Source organism: Rattus norvegicus, chromosome 9 (assembly GCF_036323735.1).
Source record: "Rattus norvegicus strain BN/NHsdMcwi chromosome 9, GRCr8, whole genome shotgun sequence".
Lineage (NCBI taxonomy): Eukaryota > Metazoa > Chordata > Mammalia > Rodentia > Muridae > Rattus > Rattus norvegicus.
In genome coordinates, this window is record NC_086027.1 from 121,544,785 (window position 1) to 121,564,245 (window position 19,461).

Below are 19,461 nucleotides of genomic sequence, written 5' to 3' on the forward strand. Positions count from 1 at the left end.
CTCTAGTGGGCTCACTGATCCCAAGGATAAGAGTTCACTAGTCCCAAAGAGGTCAGAAAAGTCGATATGGGGAGTAAGGATAACGAAGGGTGGGGAGAAAGAGAGAAAGAGTGAGCAAGGCAAGGAAGGAGAGAAAAATGAAGTAATGGGGGGGGCGGTGAGAGGGAAAGTGGAGGGAAGAGAGGGAAGGATGGAAAGGGGAGGGGGAGGGAGAGAGAAGCGGAGAAACAGAAAGACAAAGAGTACAAAATTTCTGGATTATATAGGAAGAGCTTCTGGGGAAGGGAAAACTCGGCCCCTGCGCTGGAAAGTTCAAGGTACAAGGTGGGGTATGCCAGACAGGCCCTGTTACAGGTGGGGACTGAGGAGTGCTGGGAGAATCTGGAGGCCCAGACAGCTTCCCTGTGTTAAATATATGACGGTCCACTGATTGTCGGGTCTGAATCCCAACAGCCACAAAGCAATACTCTTGTTTTCTCAAATCTCCCTTTAAGTGTTAATATCTTGGGCACCCTTCCACTTGTGGGACAGATTAATAACACCACTGCAAGTTGAGTACCAGGGATTATGCAAGCTGTATAACTTGATTCCAGGTAGCGGAAGGGAAAGAGACTACTGAATATTGTGAGGTGAGTGCAGGTTGAAGTTAGGACCGGGTGAGCACAGGGTCACCGCCCAGGAAAGGGAGGAGCAAGCGGCTGGGCAGTGGTAGTTGGCGAGGTGGGTCCCTCCTAGGGCTGGGCGGGGAGACAGATGAGAACGCTATTGGAGGACAGGCACAAGTGCTACTGAAATGCAAATTCCTGTAGATCTGGAAAAGGTCTGGCCCTGGGCTTGATGCTTGGGTCTGGAACTGTGTATCCTCACTGTACCTTCAGCTCACTCTAACCCTCAAGGAAGTGCTCAAGTCACTCAAGACTACTGGCCAATCAGAGTCTTAACTGGACCTGCCAATCAGAAGAGAAGGCGGGCTTTACCGGGTGCCTTGGTGTAGTAATCAGGTAGTAGCTAAGCCTTCTTAAATGGTCCTGGCTGCTGTGCTCTGTGTCCTGTGTTTGGATTCTGTGAGGCATGTTCAGGCAAGCTCCGAAGTTGCGACATGGTGAGCACAGGGTCACTGCACACAAAGGGGCAGGGGGGTGGGGGGCGGGCGGGCGGCAGAAGGCAGGGGATGAGCAGTGGGAGCTGGTGTGGTGGGTCTTTCCTGGGGCTGAGTGGGAATCACCCGTGAGATCTTAGCCACTCATTGGAGCCAGCGGCAGTTTCTGAATAACTTCCCTGTACGGGCTGCAACTGTGCAGAGCATTTCGCTTGTATATGGAAAGATCCTTGGCGTGATCCCAAACTCAGAAGCCTGGTTTGTACAGTTCTGTTCTTAGCTTTTAACGTTAAGGTGTAAGATCCATTTTGAGTTATTTTGTGGAGGTTGTGGAAGGCATCTCATGTGCTGGGTAGCAATCCAATATCAAGCTGTAATGAAAGAGTAGAATTGATGATGTAAAGGATTTGCTAAAGTTTAGGAGATAGCAAGGCACACCAAGTAGAATTTAGCTGAGAGAGGACTGCCTGCAAAACACCCCACGTGTAAGTAGTAAGCTAACCAGGCCTGTTAGAGATTAGGATGCTAGGATACACAAGTTTGTTCACCAGGATTGTCCAGAAATATGGCACCAGACACTGATTTGCAACTAGCCACTAGGCCCCTCTCCATATCAAAGTGCAGGCCTCTAACAAGCTGATCAATGGGGCATTACAGGATCACAGTCAACAGTAAGGCCTGGTGTGCCATAAAGGTTTAGTTTTCTTCTTGAGAAAAGCATAGTTCTGCCACATGGGCAAGATGACACCCGGTGATAACCATTAGAAAATGTAAAACGACGACAAACACGGTTTTATTGAGTGCTGGCCTGATCAAGCTAAGCTTTCCCTCCTTTTCCTGAGGTCCCAGTGTTTGAGCTCCTTCAGAGACTCAGGGACATGCTTGGCAGAGCCAGTAACCATCTAGGGCCTAGTCCTTGGGAACTTTCCTAAGGGGCCCTGGGTATAGAGATAAAACAGCTCCCCTAAAACCAGGAATATGCTTGGGGCCAGGGCATTTGGGAGGGGTTGCTTAAGATTCTGAGAATACAAGTCTTGCCACCTTATGGGTTATGGGTCCCAAGGCCACTATAGGCTTGGTAAGGAATATTTTTGAAATACACTGAGTTCCTTGTGCAGCACTGTTTGATTAGACTTTTCCTGAGTGTTTCCCATTATATGATGTTTCTGCTAACTTCGTAGTTTAATCTTTCTGCTGACTTCATAGATGTCTCCCGTCTTTTTCCATTTCCCTCATGTAAACTGTATATAAGGTGACATTCTTCTTAAGCTTACTTAGTTTAAGACCCTCGCCCCCCACTCCCCAGCTTTTATACTTTCTACCTTCTCCTTTTCCTATGTTTTTCTTCATCTGAGACCTTCCACTTAGGACACTGTCACTAACCTACTGTTTTAGGGCACTGGTGTACTTAAGAAACATCCTGGAAATGTTTGCTGTGTAAATGTCCTATCTAAGTGGTCAGACTTGTATACTCCAGTTTATATTTAAATTGTTCAAAACTTCACCTGGAACCTGAACCTAAAACAAACTTAAGGGTGACAGCATACATGGAATGTAAAATCTACCTAGGCTAGATCCTCTTTTAGCATTTTAGACCCAGCTAACTGGATCTTTGCTGGTCTTTGCTACTTTGTGGTTTCTTTTTCCCCACCCTTAAACCCCCTCCTCCTCAGCCCCCTCCCCCCACCCCCATTTCACTCCCTAACACCAGATAGGAGAGAAACAAGGATGGAGGAGAAAAGGATCCTGAATATAGTTCCTTGTACTCCACCCACCAGCATGAGTCGAACAGTTTGCTGGGTGGAGTGAAGATGCAAAGCCAAGAGTTAGGTTTGAGTGGACTGCTGGGTAATACAGCTGCCTCGAGTTTGTTTTTCATAATTTTTATGCCCCACAGTGCCATAGAAAGCAAAGCCACAAGTTAACAAACAATTCTCCAAAATATGCACAGAATATCAGTTCTTATCCAGAGGCACCTCCCTGTTCCTTCCACCAAGGTTGATAGAACTGTCAGCCCCTCCAATCATTCCATGCCTCAGCAGGCTGATAAATTTGCCTACAACCCCTGACCCACTTTGACTGCCTGGGTACATACAAAGAATAGGGTCAGTTGTAAGGCACAAACAAAGTAGCCAAGTGTGGGGAGCCGACTTGCATGAGACCCCAACATTGAGCTAATTAGGACAGACAAAGAACATAGGAAAGCTCACCTAAAGGACAAGCTCAGTGGAGAAAACCTAAGGTTCTAGCTAAGGTGCGGATACCAATCAGGGGGTCAGCATTGCTCAGTAACAAGGCTTTCCAGGAGCGCTGACACAAATCTGGTGGTCCAACAGGTTTGCCAAGTGGAGGCTCCTGACCTTTTGTTGGGAGCTAGCTCCATACAGACCTTTGCAAAAGAACCAGCTTCCTATAGACTCCTACAGACCCAGAGCTCTGACATTTTGCTGAGAGCCATTTTCCTCCAGACTCACAGATTCTGACTTTCTGCTAGGGCCCAACTTTCTGCTAGGGCCCAACTTTCTACAAGACCTAGGCCAACATCCCGCAGGAGTGAGCCAACTATCCTGTTGCAGGATGGGAAAGCCAAGGAAGAAAAAAGGTGTACGTGTGCGAAACTGAAACGGATATGAAATAATGTCCAAAGCCATAGAAAGAGGACTTTAGGATACACTTTAGTGACACAGAATATATCCTTAGGGTCATGTAGACAAGATCTTTATAAGTATGACTTAATTGAGAAAACAAAAAAAAGTGAAAATAAAGCATGGTCCAGAATTGGACAATGAATCTGGATGTGACACAGGGTTGTGTCTTAGCAGTAAACTCTGATAGCAGTAGGTTGGGATTTTCCATAGATATCTACTAAAACTAGTTAAGACTGTGTTTTTATAGTTGATATAAGTTGTGCATATTTATTATATGTATTCTGATACATGTGGACATAATACCTACACTCAAGCAATCCCATTCTATGGAGTGTTGTATTGGAATCATGGCTCCACACCTGGCCAGTACGGTTCCACGTGCGACAGTTTCATTGGTGCTGGGAGGTGGGGGGGTGCACAAAGGAGGAAAAGAGAAAGAAGGGGCGAAGGTCAGGAAGGGTTGGCTTTTTATTTGGGCAGCACATAACCTCTTGCAGGTGAGGGTGGGAGATGGAGTAGGAGGACACTGGGAATATATGACAACAGATGCACAGGTCCCTGTCACCTCTGGGTGATGTCACTGCCTTCTCTGTGTTTGGAGACAACCTGCAACCATAAAGCCATTTCCTGATAACAGCACTTAAGTTATCAGAAAAATGACAGAATTGCTATGGATACCAGCAGTCTTCTCAGTATAGTTTCCATGCACTTGAAATTAGTTTTAAGAAGTACCAGAATTCTCATGTTCATTGCAGTTGTATTCATACTTGCCTAAATATGAAAATAACATCAATGCTCGTTTGTTGAGGACAAGCTAGGTGCCTCTAGGCGACCTAGGATGCCTTGGGTTAAAGGAATGGATAAAGGATTATGCACTTGTAAAGACTCTCACAGTCAGTGCTTTATTGGTCATAAAACAGCATGTAATTATAGCTTAAGCATTATTAACCCATTTCTTTCTCCCATATAATTTTAACCTTTTTTTTTTTTTTTGGTTCTTTTTTGCGGAGCTGGGGACCGAACCCTGGGCCTTGCGCTTCCTAGGCAAGCGCTCTACCACTGAGCTAAATCCCCAACCATAATTTTAACCTTTAATGCACTCTTATTGTCAGATGGATCTGAGAGCTTGAACCATTTTGTCAACTTTGCAGGTAGCACTCGAAAATGAAGGGTGACCAAGCCAGCTCAGTCAGTCAACAGGATCTCAAGGGAGGGAGTGAGGATTGAAAGGAAAAAGAAAATTAGACAAGATATAACATGATTCTAGCCAATGCTGAGGCTGAAGCGGGTCTATTTTTCCCAGTCTGCTTTTCTACCATTTTTAGTAGAAGCAAATAATAAGGTCAATTCTAGGTCAAGGAACAAACAAGGCACAAAGACCTGTGATCATTGTTTCTAAGGGCTCATCAGTTTAACAAGAGAAAAGGACTGGTACTAGCCCAAATGTAAATATTCTTACCTGAACCTACTTCCTAAGTCCTAGTCCATGGTCAAATTCCTGCCAAATTCCTATAGAAGGGCAGAAAGCAGAGAATCTAGCTGAAACAATCTTCTTCAAAGCGTTTTTTTCCTAATGTTTATTTAGAACATTATGTGGAGAAGAGAAATGAAATATCAAGCTTTCTGTAGCAAAAGTTGTTGTAGATGAGAAGCAAATGTGCTATTAGAGTATGCTGTAAAAATGCAGAAAGTGGCTTTATTTGAATGGCATGAGAGCCCTCTGCCAATGAGTCATACTGCATGAAGAAGTAAAAACGAGGTTAAGAAACAGATTGAAGGGGTTGGAGATTTAGCTCAGTGGTAGAGCACAAGGCCCTGGGTTCGGGCCCCAGCTCTGAAAACAAGAAAAGAAAAAAAAAGACACATATTTACTGTTTTGTTTGAGTTTAAATAGTAACGATAAATTACAGTTGAACGAACATGTAAAAGTCTTAGACGACTGACTCGGCTTTTTGTTTTCTCTGTTCTAAGTAACTTATCTTAGATGGTAATACTTTCATTTTTGCCTTGGAGAAAGCGTTTAAACATTTAATATTTTTATACATTGGTTTATTTAGGCTTAATGCATAATATAGTTAATGCAGCAGTTTTGTACAACATCTCTTTTATTTCTATTTGAATAGATATTCAAACTTTAGTTTTTCTTAAAAACAATTATGAGTATTGCTTTGGAATGAAATGAAAAGCATTGTAATTCCACATTCCTAAGTAGTGAAAGCTAACACAAGAAAGTGACTGCTTTTGTTTCCTGCGTGATATATATTTCACATTGCTGAGAACAAAACTTCTGATTTCACATATAGAATGGGCCCAAGATGAGCTTGTCATGAATTCCTGTGTTGCAGAGTATTTGATCGCATTATGAACCCAGAGACTGTCCAATTTACTGGCGGGGTCAAGGGTGTGGGGTGGGGAGCTGTTTCTAACTGGTATGGCTCAGCCCTTAGTACACACCTTTGCTCTCAAATGATGAAGGTAAACATAGTTTTAGAAGGAAGCACTCATGTTCGCAAGTAATGTATAATTGGGTGGGTGAAAAAATGATGAATCAGGTTAAGATCTGACAGAATAGGATATGCCCAACTCTCAAGAGAAGAGGGAAAAGAGGCAATATAAGAGGAAGCAGCAGGGTTGGGGATTTAGCTCAGTGGTAGAGCACTTGCCTAGCAATCAAAAGGCCCTGGGTTTGGTCCCCAGCTCCTGGGGGGGTGGGGGGCAGAGAAAAGAAAGAAGGAAAAGTAAAGAGGAAGCAGCACAGAGGGTAAGAGGAGGGGGCAGTTTTACCTGGAGAATTTTACAGAGACAGGCAGGCTAAAGACAGAAAAGGAGAAAATGAGCAAGAGAATGAGAAGAGAGCAGTTTACTAGAGTCCCTTTGAGGCCAAGCACAGCAATTCAGTCAGAAGTGAAAGACTCAATTTGAATTGGTTAGCATGAAGAGTTTGAGCTAGAAGAGCAGAGGTGACCAGCCAGAGTTCAAAAGGAAGAAGAAAGGGTGATTTTATTTAACAGTTAAGTCTCTGAGGCCCAAAACACTCAAGTGCCCAACTCTACTGAGCCCCCTCAGTGTTTGCCCAGTGCTGAGCCTTGCTGATGCATGTGGAAGCTTTAGTTCCTAACAAAGGAACATCTTGATCTTTCTGTTTGGCACCTGGGCAGTAACACCCAGTTCCTGATTTTTGTTCCTGTTTTTGTCCTGAGGGCATAACCTATTTTTCCACTGTGCTTCCAGGAATTCTCCACCCAGTGAACTTGGGGTGTATATTCTGTGAACCTCAGTAAAGTTTTTGTATTTTCTTAGCACAAATGACCCCAGTCTGTGTCTTTTGTTAAATACCCCAGGCCTATGCCCCCTCATTCTAGACCTAGATCAGATTGTACAGAAGCTATAAGCTTCCATGACTAGGCCTAGATTATCAGAAGCAGGAAGTAAACCTTCCAGGTATTTTTACATTCCTATGTGATAGTCACTGTCTACAAAAATAGAACGAGTACTGTAGGTATCACAATCTTGCTGCCCCTAACTTTAAGATTTTTCTTTTCTTTTCTTTTTTTTTTTTTTTTTTTTTTTGGTTTTAATTCTTTTTTTTTCCGGAGCTGGGGACTGAACCCAGGGCCTGGCGCTTGCTAGGCAAGTGCTCTACCACTGAGCTAAATCGCCAACCCACGATTGTGCTTTTCTTTGTTCACTATAGCTTTCCTTCTTTGCATTTTCATTTAAGCAATATTGAATTAAGTTTTTAAATGAGGGTAGATTCTCATATAATATATCCTGACCACTGTTTCCCCAACCTGCACTCCGAACTACCCCGCACTTCTATCCTTTCCCCAAGATCCACCCCCCCCACACCCATTTCCTCTTCAAAAAGGAGCAGACCTAACAGACAAAACAAGATAGAAAAAGACAAGGTGAAAGCCTTCATATTGGACAAAGCAACCTGATAGGAAAAATCTCAAGATCAAGCCAAAGAATCAGAGTTACACCTGCTTCCACTGTTAGGAGTCCCGCAAAGACACCAAGCTAACAGCCATAACGTATCAGCAGAGGACCTGGCATAGACACATGCTGTCTCTATGCTTGCCATTTAAGTTTCTGTAAGATTCCTAGAAATCCAGTCAGTGTTAGTCATGGGTTCCCTCTCATGTCAAGGGCCTCAAGTTAAACCAAACATTGGTTGGCCACTCAAAGACGTTTGTTACCATCATGCCCCAGCACTTCTTAGGAAGGACCAATTGTAGGTGTGTGTGGGTGTTGGGGGTGGAGGGGGGTTTCCAGGTTTCTCTTTCTTCTTTTTAGCCTGTAGCGTACCTTCTCTCCTCAAGGAGACTAGAACACAGGGGGGGAGGCTCCAAGCTTGTACTCGCTGACCTCTGCATTCAGTGAACTGTGTGGAATTTGTCCTTAATGATCAGGTCCTGCTGTCAGTTATCTGAGAGAAAAGTTTGTCCTAGCATCAGCATGGATTGTTTGGATCTCAAGGGACCTCCTTGGCCAACAGCTCAACCAAATGTAACTTATTACCAACATCCAAGCCCTGTCTGGTTTCAAAGTATGGTCAGTCCAGACTCCATATCCTCCATTACTAGGAGTTTCATTAGGGTCACCCTGGTCATCCAGGAAGTTGTCATTGTACTGGATTTCTACACTAACTCCCAAATAACCCCTAATTCCAGCTGTTTCTACCTGCATTGTACTTTCCCCTGCATCCCCCTCAACTGATCCTCCCTACTCCTGTTCCCGTCAAACTCTGGTCTACTCACAGAAATTATTCTATTTCCCCTCTAGAATGAGATCTGTGCTTCCTCCCTAGAGTCCACCTCTTTAACTAGCCTCTCTGGGTTTGATTACTATTTACCTAATAGGTAATATCCACTTGTAAGTAAATGCATGCCATGTTTGTCATTCTGGGTGTGATTTCTTTAGTTGCGTTTACTTGCCTGTAGATTCATGATGTCATCTTTTTAATCAGCTGAGTGATAAATGTACCACATTTTTTTGTTTACCCCGTACGGCTCAAGGTGAGTCTTAACTACCAGGAGATCCCCCAAGTGAGGCATGAGAATGGAGTTTAATGCAAAGGCAAGAGTTTATTTTCCGGTGTGTCGGGGTCAACCTTCAATCAGCCCCCCGTAGCGAGGGACTGGAAGGTGACCCCAATGGCTGTGACAAGCAGTTTTTATACTTTCAGAGGCACAGGTTACATTAGCAGGTTTACAGTTCACACTTATATGGCATGCCTTTGAGCTCTTCATCTGGGACCAGAGGGTCAGGCTACTATCAGTACATTCTGCAGGATTTTCAAGAATGTCCGTGCTTCTCCCAAGAACTCTGGGTGGAGAATGGAACTTGTCCTAGCCTTGACCAGAGGCAGTTGATGTAAAGCTGGCAAAAGCCCTTAGGGTCCCCATAACCTACCTACTTTCCACCAGGCCAAGCCTCCTGATAGCTCTTAGGCTTCAGTAAGAACTAGGGTCCTTCAACCCATTCTTCAGTTGAGGTACTCTTAGGTTGTTTCTATGTTCTGGCAAGTGTGAATAAATGTGCTATGAACATAGGTGAGCAAATGGCCTTGTGGTAGGGTGGAGCACCTTTTAGATAGATGCCCAAGAGCTTTATAGCTGTGATTTGAGATAGATGGATTCTCGGGGCTCTGAGGCACCAGGACTCTGAGGAAATGCTCATTTCCATACTGGCAGTATTAGTTTGCACCCTACAAGCATGGAGAGTTGTTACCCATTCTCCACATCCTTACCAGCATGACTTGTCAATGTATTGATCTTAGCCATTCTGACATGTGTAAGATAGATTCTCCTTTTTTTGTTTGTTTGTTTTTTTTCTTTTTTCTTTTTTTCAGATCTGGGGACCGAACCCAGGGCCTTGTGCTTGCTAGGCAAGCGTTCTACCACTGAGCTAAATCCCCAATCCTGTAAGATAGATTCTCAAAGTAGTTTTGATTTGCTTTTCCTTGATGGCTGAGATGATAATGATTTCTTTAAGTATTTCTCAGCTTTTTGAGATTCCTCTGTTGAGAATTCTCTGTTTAGATTTATACCCCCCCCCCCTTTTTTAAAGATGTATTTATTTAATGTGAGTGAGTACACTGTAGTTGTCTTCAGACATGCCAAAAGAGGGCATCAGATCCCATTATAGATGGTTGTGAGCCAACATGTGGTTGCTGGGAATTGAACTCAGATCTCTGGAAGAGCAGTCAGTCCTCTTAACCGCTGAGCCATCTCTCCAGCTCCTATACCCCATTTTTTAATTGAATTTTTTGCTTTAGAAAGTCTGTTTTCTTCAGGTCTTTATGTATTTTATATATTAGGCCTCTATAAGATATGGATTTGTTTAAAAAAATATTTTCCCATTTCTTAGGCTGCCACTATGTCCAATTGACTGGGATTTTGCCATAGCTAATCCCCTTTATATATTTATTTTTTTATTTATTGGCAAAGATGAAAAACAGAATACACAGGATGAGAATTGGCCTGTAATTTCTTAAAATTGTTATTACAATCTTGTAGTTCATGTTTAAAACACTTTCTGTCTCCTTTTATTTTTGGTACCATTTACATTGTGTGATTCTATTCATTATAATCTAATTATATTGTTTCTCTGGAAAATGAAAGACATTCACCTATAATTTTCTCTTCTGAAAATTTACTATGTCATGAGTTTCTTGATGTTTTGATAGTTTGGGAAACTGTTTTAGTGTCCTCTTCTGAAGGCTTGCCTCTCCTCATTTCTTGGCAAATCTGTGTTTTCCAGTTGTTGCAATCATCAATTTTTGGGTTTTGTTTGTGTGTGTGTGTGTGTGTGTGTGTGTGTGTGTGTGTGTGTGTGTGTGTGTGTGTGGTTTGTTTGTTTGTTTGTTTTTGATACTTAAATGATTGATATTGTTAACACATTTGATTTGGGTTTCTTAAACTTTCTGATATATTATTGCCTTTTTCTCCTAGTCAGCTGCAGTTGTGAACATTTTAGAGCCTACAATCATCTGAGGGTCTCTCTTGAGGGCATGCCCTCATCAAAATGTCTGCATGCTGTATCAGTGAGAGATTGTGTTGTGATGATTGATGTGGGAAGGCTCTACACTGAGGGTGGCAGGATCCCTGAGCAAGTGGGCCAGGGCTGGGTAAGAGAGCTGGCTAAGTATGAGACAGTGACCAAGCAGGAAACAATAATTGTTCATGGTTTTTACCTTTTCTTGAAGCTTGAGTTTCTATCCTAAGCTTCCAAACTGATGGCTGTCATGTGATTGGACCAAACAAGCGAACCTGTTTATTTCCTGAGATGCTTTTGGTTAGAGAATTGAATCAAAGTAGGAGAGTAGCAAGTTAGAACAAAAAAAGAAAAGGTTATTTTGTTGCTGGACAGAAACTAGAGAAACTAGAAATGTTCTCCTTCGGAGGAACCTGGTAAATATCAGGGCTTGAGATGGCAAACAGCATAGAAAGCTGTATTCAGAGCTTAATCGGCTGTTGTTGTAGCACCTGGAAGACTGGAGTCATGCAAGTAATGCAGTTAGAAGTTGAGGTCATAGGATTTCAGTGGAAAATAGACTCCATGAAAAATTTAGCTAGAGGTCATTTATGTGGTATTTTGACACCAAATCTTTCTTATTCCGCCCATGCTCTGAGAAATTGAGTAAGGCAGAATTAAAAAACAATTAGCTATATTTCTTAGGTGAAATATTGAATCTGTTAGATGATTATTACTAGTAACGCATTCTGGACTACAGAAAAAAAAACAACAAGTTGAACAGAAATAAATACAAAGTCTATGGTTTGTAGAGAAAAGCAGCCCTGGGAAGTTACATATGGCAGCCAAATGCTGAGACAGAGGCATGAATTTTCAGAGAGATTATCACCATTAAAGAGAAGGTCTTTGCTCAGGATTGGAAGCCTAAGAAGGTGGATTAAGGGAATCAGTCCCTCCTGCCAAGCCTTCAGTTAATGGAAGGGGGAGTTGGCAAAGTCATTCCTAGACCCAGGAAAGAACTTCATATAAAACCTGCTACTACTGGTCCAAGTGTGGCACCAAGTTCTGGAAATAAGAAATATGGAAAATGTTAGGTTATTGCTTCTTCCCCCGTGGTTTCAGTTCAGCACTGTTCCAGCCATCTGTGTTTGGCAGAGTGAGATCCCCAGTGAGGGAGGACACTGTGAGAGTGCATGGGATGTATCTGAGGATGAAGCCTGAGTTGCATTTGAGACCACAAGACATAGAGATGCCTAAGTTATGAGACACCTGTCATGGAGAGCTGCATATAGGGAGTTCAAGGATCTAAACAGAGAAATGTATGAGAAGTTGCAGGGATAGGGCCATCTAAGCCTTTTGAATCTGAGGCTCCTTGTGTCTGAGACAGAGCTGCAGGATTTGGTGTTTGTCCTGCTGGATTACTTGCTTTGGTCCAATCTTCCCTCACTATGTACACATTCCTCTCTACTGGGATGGGAAGGGGCATTCTGTGCCTTTGTATGTTGGAAAGATATAACTTGCTTTCTGATTTTACAAGATGTGGCAATCAAGAGTGTCAGAAGTGATTTGGGGCATTTGAAGAGTGTATGGGCTGCTGCAGGCTCTTAGAGTCATTGGAAGCTCCTGATTAGCTGCCTGTGAGGGATGGTTTTCTTAGAATTGACTTGTTTGGACTTTTCCAGTTCTGGGAAACAGAAACTTAGGTCTAGTTTCCCAACCTGTCAGTTTACAACCTGTCCTGGAGGAGTCAGCCTTGCTCTGGCCAACTCAGTTCTCTCAATAGAAGCTGTTGTAGGAGGAACCTTTCTAGATGATTAGTTATTGGGGATGACATTTGGGTGTCTATAGACTCAACCCATTTGCTGTGTGGGGTGTGTGTGTATGTGTGTGTGTGTGTGTGTGTGTGTGTGTGTGTGTGTGTGTGTGTATTGTGTATTGGTTGTACCTGATTAGTCAGCTTCCTTCACGTGTTGTCTTCCCTTCACCATTGCAGACTCTAACCCTAAATCACATAAGATGCAGTTAAAGCAATTGCTATTCAGTGCTAAGGTATTTTGGAAGCCTGTTTTTTTTTTATAATTTTAATTTTGTTTTTGTTTTGAGGACAAAGTTTCTTTATGTAGCCCTGACTGTCCTGAAAGTAGGTGTGTAGACATTGGGCCTCAACCGTAAATGGTCCACCTGCCTCTGACTTCAGAGTCCCAGGATTCAATGTGGGCCAACATGCCCAGCTTTCTCTTTGTTTCTTTGTTTGTTTGTTTGTTCGTTTTTATATTATTGGCTGATGGGTTGGACTGTGGGTTTTGGCAAATATCAAGCATACGCTGCTGTGTTGATCTTCATCCATGTTATGAATTTTGAAATTTGACAGAGAGCATATTCTGTTTCTCAGGATGGCATGTATTCGTGATATTCATACTGCCTGGCTATATTGCCATGAATATGTATATTTTGCCTGTATGAATGAATATGCACATCATGTATGCCTAATCCCCATAGTAGTCAGAAAATGGCTTCAGAATTCCTGAACTTGCAGTAATCAATAGTTGTGAAGCTCCCTTCTAACTACTGGCAATTGAGGCCAATTATTTTTAAGACCTGCAAGAGCTCTTCATTGCTGAACCAGCTCCTGTCCTATGTTGCTTATTTAGGATCAACATTTACATTGCCAATATTTTCAACTATCTGTTTGTATCTGTTTAAACATTCATTCCCTTTTAGTAAGATCTCATTATTGTTACAGTTTAAACTGGGCCAACTCAAGATTCTGGAAGAAGAATACAGAACTGCAGTGAATGTAATTCTTTGTAGGAACTCTAGTAAAAACCTCTGAGTCCTTTCTATCTTTTTTGTTTGTTTGATTGATTTTTCATAGGAGACACAGGGTCTTAATATGTACCTTTGGTTGTCCTGGATAGACCTCAGATATACCTGCCTCTGCCTCCTGAGTGCTTGGATTAAAGACATGAGCCTATACGCTCACTTGATATTTTTTGCAGTTAGTAATTGTTCATACAGTTTCTCTGTGTGCTCAGTACTACACCTCTCTCTCTCTCTCTCTCTCCATTAATTAACATTTCTCTTGCAAGGCTATATCCTACTCAATGAGCAAAGAAATGACAGAGGTGAACCTTATTACTCAGTTTTCTTCTAAGATGATTTGATAATTACATTAGAACATCTGGGTCAAGAAATAAGTGGGGGAAATATCAGAAACATACATTTACAGTGATATCTGTATCACGGTTTCTGTTGTACTAATGTATGGGATATTTCAGGATGCATTGACCTATGATGATGTACATGTGAACTTCACCCGAGAAGAATGGGCTTTGCTGGATCCTTCACAGAAGAGTCTCTACAAAGATGTGATGCAAGAGACCTACAGGAACCTCACTGCTATAGGTAAGACAGTGAATTTTCTTTCAGTTTTTAAAATAAGGAAACAAATGTTCCTTTGTTACTGTTGCTTTTCTGTAACTTCAATTGAGAATAAAGAAGAATGAGGTGAAAAGATCAGGTTCACTGAAGATAGTAACTTAAATGTTGCCTAATTTCCAATAATATGTCATACATTTTCTGGCATTATATTTTAGGTTACAATTGGGAAGACCATACTGTTGAAGAACATTGTCAAAGTTTCAGAAGACATGGCAGGTAATTTTCATGTGCAAGTTGGTATGAACATGCCTCTGAAGAAATGTTAGTACGTCCTAGAACTTTTAAAGAAAAGCAACAGTGGTTAAAAAAAAAAAAAAAAAAAAAAAAAAGCACTTCTTTAAGTGTCTGATTTGTGTTTTGCAAGGCCTTCCTCTAAGAAAGAAGACAAAGAAACAATGTCTTAGCCTTACCATTTGAATCATAGCCACATTACAGCTACTCTGTAAACCTGCCAATCTGTCTAGTCTCATAACACACACAAACACACACACACACACACACACACACACACACACACACACACACACACACAGAGTAGGTGATAAGTTCATGTTTCTAATAGGCAAATATATCATCATAGTAAAACTGATTACTCATATACTAACATTGTTAAGTTTAAGTGAGAGGGACAGTTCATGAGAGTCAAAAATGTTGTTGAAGAGAAACCTTTATTCTTATGCCATATGACTATGATGAACAAAAAGTCAAACTGTGTGAATGCAATGTGGAACCATTTCATTTGTAATTTTAACAGGTATATCCTGTGTCACAATGGATACAAGCCATGTGAGCACAAGGATATTGAAAGAAGCAATGTCCCCCCACAGAACAATTAGGATATATGTAGCAGTCCACATTTGAGCAGACTTTCTCAGTGTGATACAAGTTTATAATTAGTTGGTTTCCCAACTTCGTTGGGAATATATCAATAAAGTCACATAGCAGAAAATCCCTAGGAATACTAGGATTGTGGAAATCCCTTTCTGTTTGCCCTGATTCACTTGGCCATTCTGTTATGCTAATGTAATGTGTTTGACAATAAAGGAAAACATATGAATGTACACAATGTGGTAAAGCTCTGAGCTCTTCCATTTCTCTTCAAATATATGAGAAATCTCATAGAGCGAAAGGATGGTACAAATGTGAGTCATGTAATAACACTTTTACCAACCCATAGTGAATGGGAAACCATGAGTGTAAACAAAGGGATACAACCGTAAGATGTGATTCTTCTTTACAATTAGACCAAATTATAAAATTAATTTCCACAGGTAAAAAGATTCATTAGTTTAGTGAATGTGGTAAAGCCTTCACTTGTGCCAACTATCTATCTTTGCAGACATGAAAGATGTCATACTGGAGAGAAATCCTCTGAAAATACTCAGTGTGGTAAAGCCTTTGCACAACAGAGTCATCTCCAAAGACATAAAAGCACACATACTGGAGAGAAACTCTATGAATGTAAGCCACGTGATAAAGCCTTTACATACGATTCTCAGCTTCAAACTCTTGAAAGAATTCATGCTGGAGAAAAACCCTACAAATGCAATCAGTGTGGTAAAGCCTTTGCACGACTCAGTCATCTCAAAACGCATGGAATAACACACACTGGAGAGAAACCTTACGAATGTGATGGGTGTGGTAAAGCCTTTGCATCTCATAGTTATCTCCAAGTACATAAAAGAATACATACTGGAGAGGAGCTCTATGAATGTGATCAATGTGGTAAAGCCTTTGCATCTCATAGTTATCTCCAAGTTCATAAAAGAATACATACTGGAGAGAAGCCCTGTGTATGTGATCGGTGTGGTAAAGCCTTTGCATATCATAGTTATCTCCAAGTACATAAAAGAATACATACTGGAGAGAAGCCCTATGTATGTGATCAATGTGGTAAAGACTTTGTAGTTCAGAGAGATCTCAAAAGACATAAAAGAACACATACTGGAGAGAAACCTTACAAATGTGATCAATGTGGTAAAGCCTTTGCATCTCATCGTTATCTCCAAGTACATAAAAGAATACATACTGGAGAGAAGCCCTATGTATGTGATCAATGTGGTAAAGCCTTTGCACGACTCAGTCATCTCAAAACGCATGGAATAACACATACTGGAGAGAAACCTTACAAGTGTGATCAATGTGGTAAAGCCTTTGCATCTCATAGTTATCTCCAAGTACATAAAAGAATACATACTGGAGAGAAGCTCTATGAATGTGATCAATGTGGTAAAGCCTTTACATCTCATAGTTATCTCCAAGTACATAAAAGAATACATACTGGAGAGAAGCTCTATGAATGTGATCAATGTGGTAAAGCCTTTGCATCTCATAGTTATCTCCAAGTACATAAAAAAATACATACTGGAGAGAAGCTCTATGAATGTGATCAATGTGATAAAGCCTTTACATCTCATAGTTATCTCCAAGTACATAAAAGAATACATACAGGAGAGAAGCTCAATGAATGTGATCAATGTGGTAAAGCCTTTGCATCTCATAGTTATCTGCAAGTACATAAAAGAATACATACTGGAGAGAAGCCCTGTGAGTGTAATCGATGTGGTAAAGCCTTTGTAGGTCAGAATCTCCTTAAAAGACATGAAAGAATTCATACTGGAGAGAAACCCTACAAATGTAATGAATGTGGTAAAGCCTTTGCACGTTACCGTAATTTTCGAATGCATAAAATGATGCATGCTGGAGAAAAACCCTACAAATGTAATCAGTGTGGTAAAGCCTTTGCACAACACAGTCATCTCAAAAGGCATGGAATAACACATACTGGAGAGAAACCTTACAAGTGTGATCAATGTGGTAAAGCCTTTGCATCTCATAGTTATCTCCAAGTACATAAAAGAATACATACAGGAGAGAAGCTCTATGAATGTGATCAATGTGGTAAAGCCTTTGCATCTCATAGTTATCTCCAAGTACATAAAAGAATACATACAGGAGAGAAGCTCTATGAATGTGATCAATGTGGTAAAGCCTTTACATCTCATAGTTATCTCCAAGTACATAAAAGAATACATACTGGAGAGAAGCCCTGTGAATGTAATCGATGTGGTAAAGCCTTTGTAGATCAGAATCTCCTTAAAAGACATGAAAGAATTCATACTGGAGAGAAACCTTACGAATGTAATGAATGTGGTAAAGCCTTTACACGTTACCGTAATTTTCGAATGCATAAAATGATGCATGCTGGAGAAAAACCCTACAAATGTAATCAATGTGGTAAAGCCTTTGCACAACACAGTCATCTCAAAAGGCATGGAATAACACATACTGGAGAGAAACCTTACAAGTGTGATCAATGTGGTAAAGCCTTTACATCTCATAGTTATCTCCAAGTACATAAAAAAATACATACTGGAGAGAAACCTTACAAATGTAATGAATGTGGTAAGGCCTTTGTAGGTCAGAATGATCTCAAAAAACATAAAAGAACACATACTGGAGAGAAACCTTACAAATGTAATGAATGTGGTAAGGCCTTTGTAGGTCAGAATGTTCTTAAAAATCATAAAAGAACACATACTGGAGAGAAACCTTACAAATGTAATGAATGTGGTAAAGCCTTTGTATGGAATGGTAGTCTCCACACACATAAAGTAATACATACTGGAGAGAAACCTTACAAATGTAATGAATGTGGTAAAGCCTTTGTAGGTCAGAATGACCTTAAAAGGCATGAAAGAATTCATACTGGAGAGAAACCTTAGGAATGTAATGAATGTGCTAAAGCCTTTTCACAATCATGCCAACTCCAACTACATAAAAGAACACATACATACTAAAGAGTAACCCTATGAATGTAACCAATGTAGTAAAGCCTTTACTGTGATCTTCAAAGGTATGGTGGTTAAAATATACTTGGCCCATGGCAAGTGGCAGTTTAGGAGGTATGGCCCTTTTGGAGTAGTTGTGGCCTTTGAGGATGTATGTCACTGGGGGGGGGGGGGGGGCTTTGAGACCCCATGCTTAAACTCTACCCAGGGCAGAAGAGTCTTCTGGCTGCCTTCTGATCAAGATGTAGAACTCTCTCCAGCATCATGTCTGCTTGGACACTGACATTCCTTCCACCTTGATAATAGACTGAACCTCTGAATCTGTATACCCTCCCCCCAATTAAATGTCCTTTCTAAGAGTTGCCTTGGTCATGGTATCTTTTCACAGCATTAAAACCCAAATTAAGACAAACAGCATAAAATATACCACACTAGAGAAAAACTGTGAATGTACTAAATATGGTCAAGCCTTTGCACATTTGTATAACTCTCACTATAACAAAAGTATTCATACTTCCATTCACTGAAACCCTGGGCTCAGTGTGGTAAAGTCTGTGTCTTGAAATCTGCATAAATACCTAACAATTCAAAAACAGGGTCAAAGTAAATGCCAGGAGTCTATTGGAAACAAGCTGAGTTAGAAGGGTAGGGATTATGTTTAGGGTGGTTGGGTGTGCCTTTAGTGCTAGTGAAAGAGCCGCCCCAAAATTTGGGGAGCCTCTCAGTCTAGTCGCGGGATGGAGTTCCCCAGGAAACGCGAGTAGCCGGTCTTGATGTAACAGCAAGAGGTAGCGTTTATTAACGAGATCTCGGGCCGAAACGTGTGTCACGCAGGAGACAGAGGAATCGACCCCAAGACTCGAAATTTAAGGCTTTTTATGGGGAAAGGCAAGGGGATTCAGCGTGGTTATCTGCAAGGGAAATGGGTACAAGGTCTCATCTGTAAGCAGTACATGCGGGCTGGAGTGTTCTCAATGTAGGAGAGCGTCTTATCTTTATCTGTAGAGCAGGGAGTTGTCCGTCCCGGATGGCCCCGACTCAGCTGAGATGGTGGGTGCTAGTTCCTGGAACAATCCCTTGACCTTGTTTTTAGGCTTGTCAGGGCACATCTCAGGCCTGCTCTGTCCTGTCCCCTTATCTGCTGTTCTTTTGCAGTTTTTATGAAGTTTTTATTTTAACTCTTCATTAGAAAGTAAGGGTTAGGGTTAAAGTGTTGGGGGGCGGTGTGGGTTAGGGTTAGGGAGTGGACGGGTAGGGTTAGGTTGGTGTTTAGTTTTAGGGGGTTAGGAAAAAGTGAATTTGGGGAAGGAAATGGGAGGTTGGTTGTGGAACAGGGAGGGATGAAAATGATATATAGTAAAATCCTCAAATACGAAAACAATCAAGTTGAAAAGCTTCAATGTAAATAGATGGGAGGGTAAGGAGAGTTGTTACTACATACATTAATGAAATTCAGAAAAATCATTAGGTCTTATCTTAGAAATCATTTATTCCAATAAAGTGG

The 19,461-nt window shown here is 41.4% G+C and overlaps 1 protein-coding gene and 1 pseudogene across 1 annotated transcript; both read left to right on the forward strand.

Annotated features, from left to right (window-relative positions):
- Positions 1-391: 391 nt before the first annotated feature.
- Positions 392-14,386, forward strand: LOC134480434 (zinc finger protein 431-like). The gene is made up of 3 exons (XM_063267941.1): positions 392-1,102; positions 14,004-14,130; positions 14,322-14,386. Exons 1-3 carry the CDS (start codon positions 1,100-1,102, stop codon positions 14,384-14,386), a joined length of 195 nt encoding a protein of 64 aa, XP_063124011.1. The 5' UTR covers positions 392-1,099.
- A 1,121-nt stretch (positions 14,387-15,507) lies between these two features.
- Positions 15,508-16,860, forward strand: LOC134480277 (zinc finger protein 844-like; annotated as a pseudogene).
- The last annotated feature ends 2,601 nt before the right edge of the window (positions 16,861-19,461 follow it).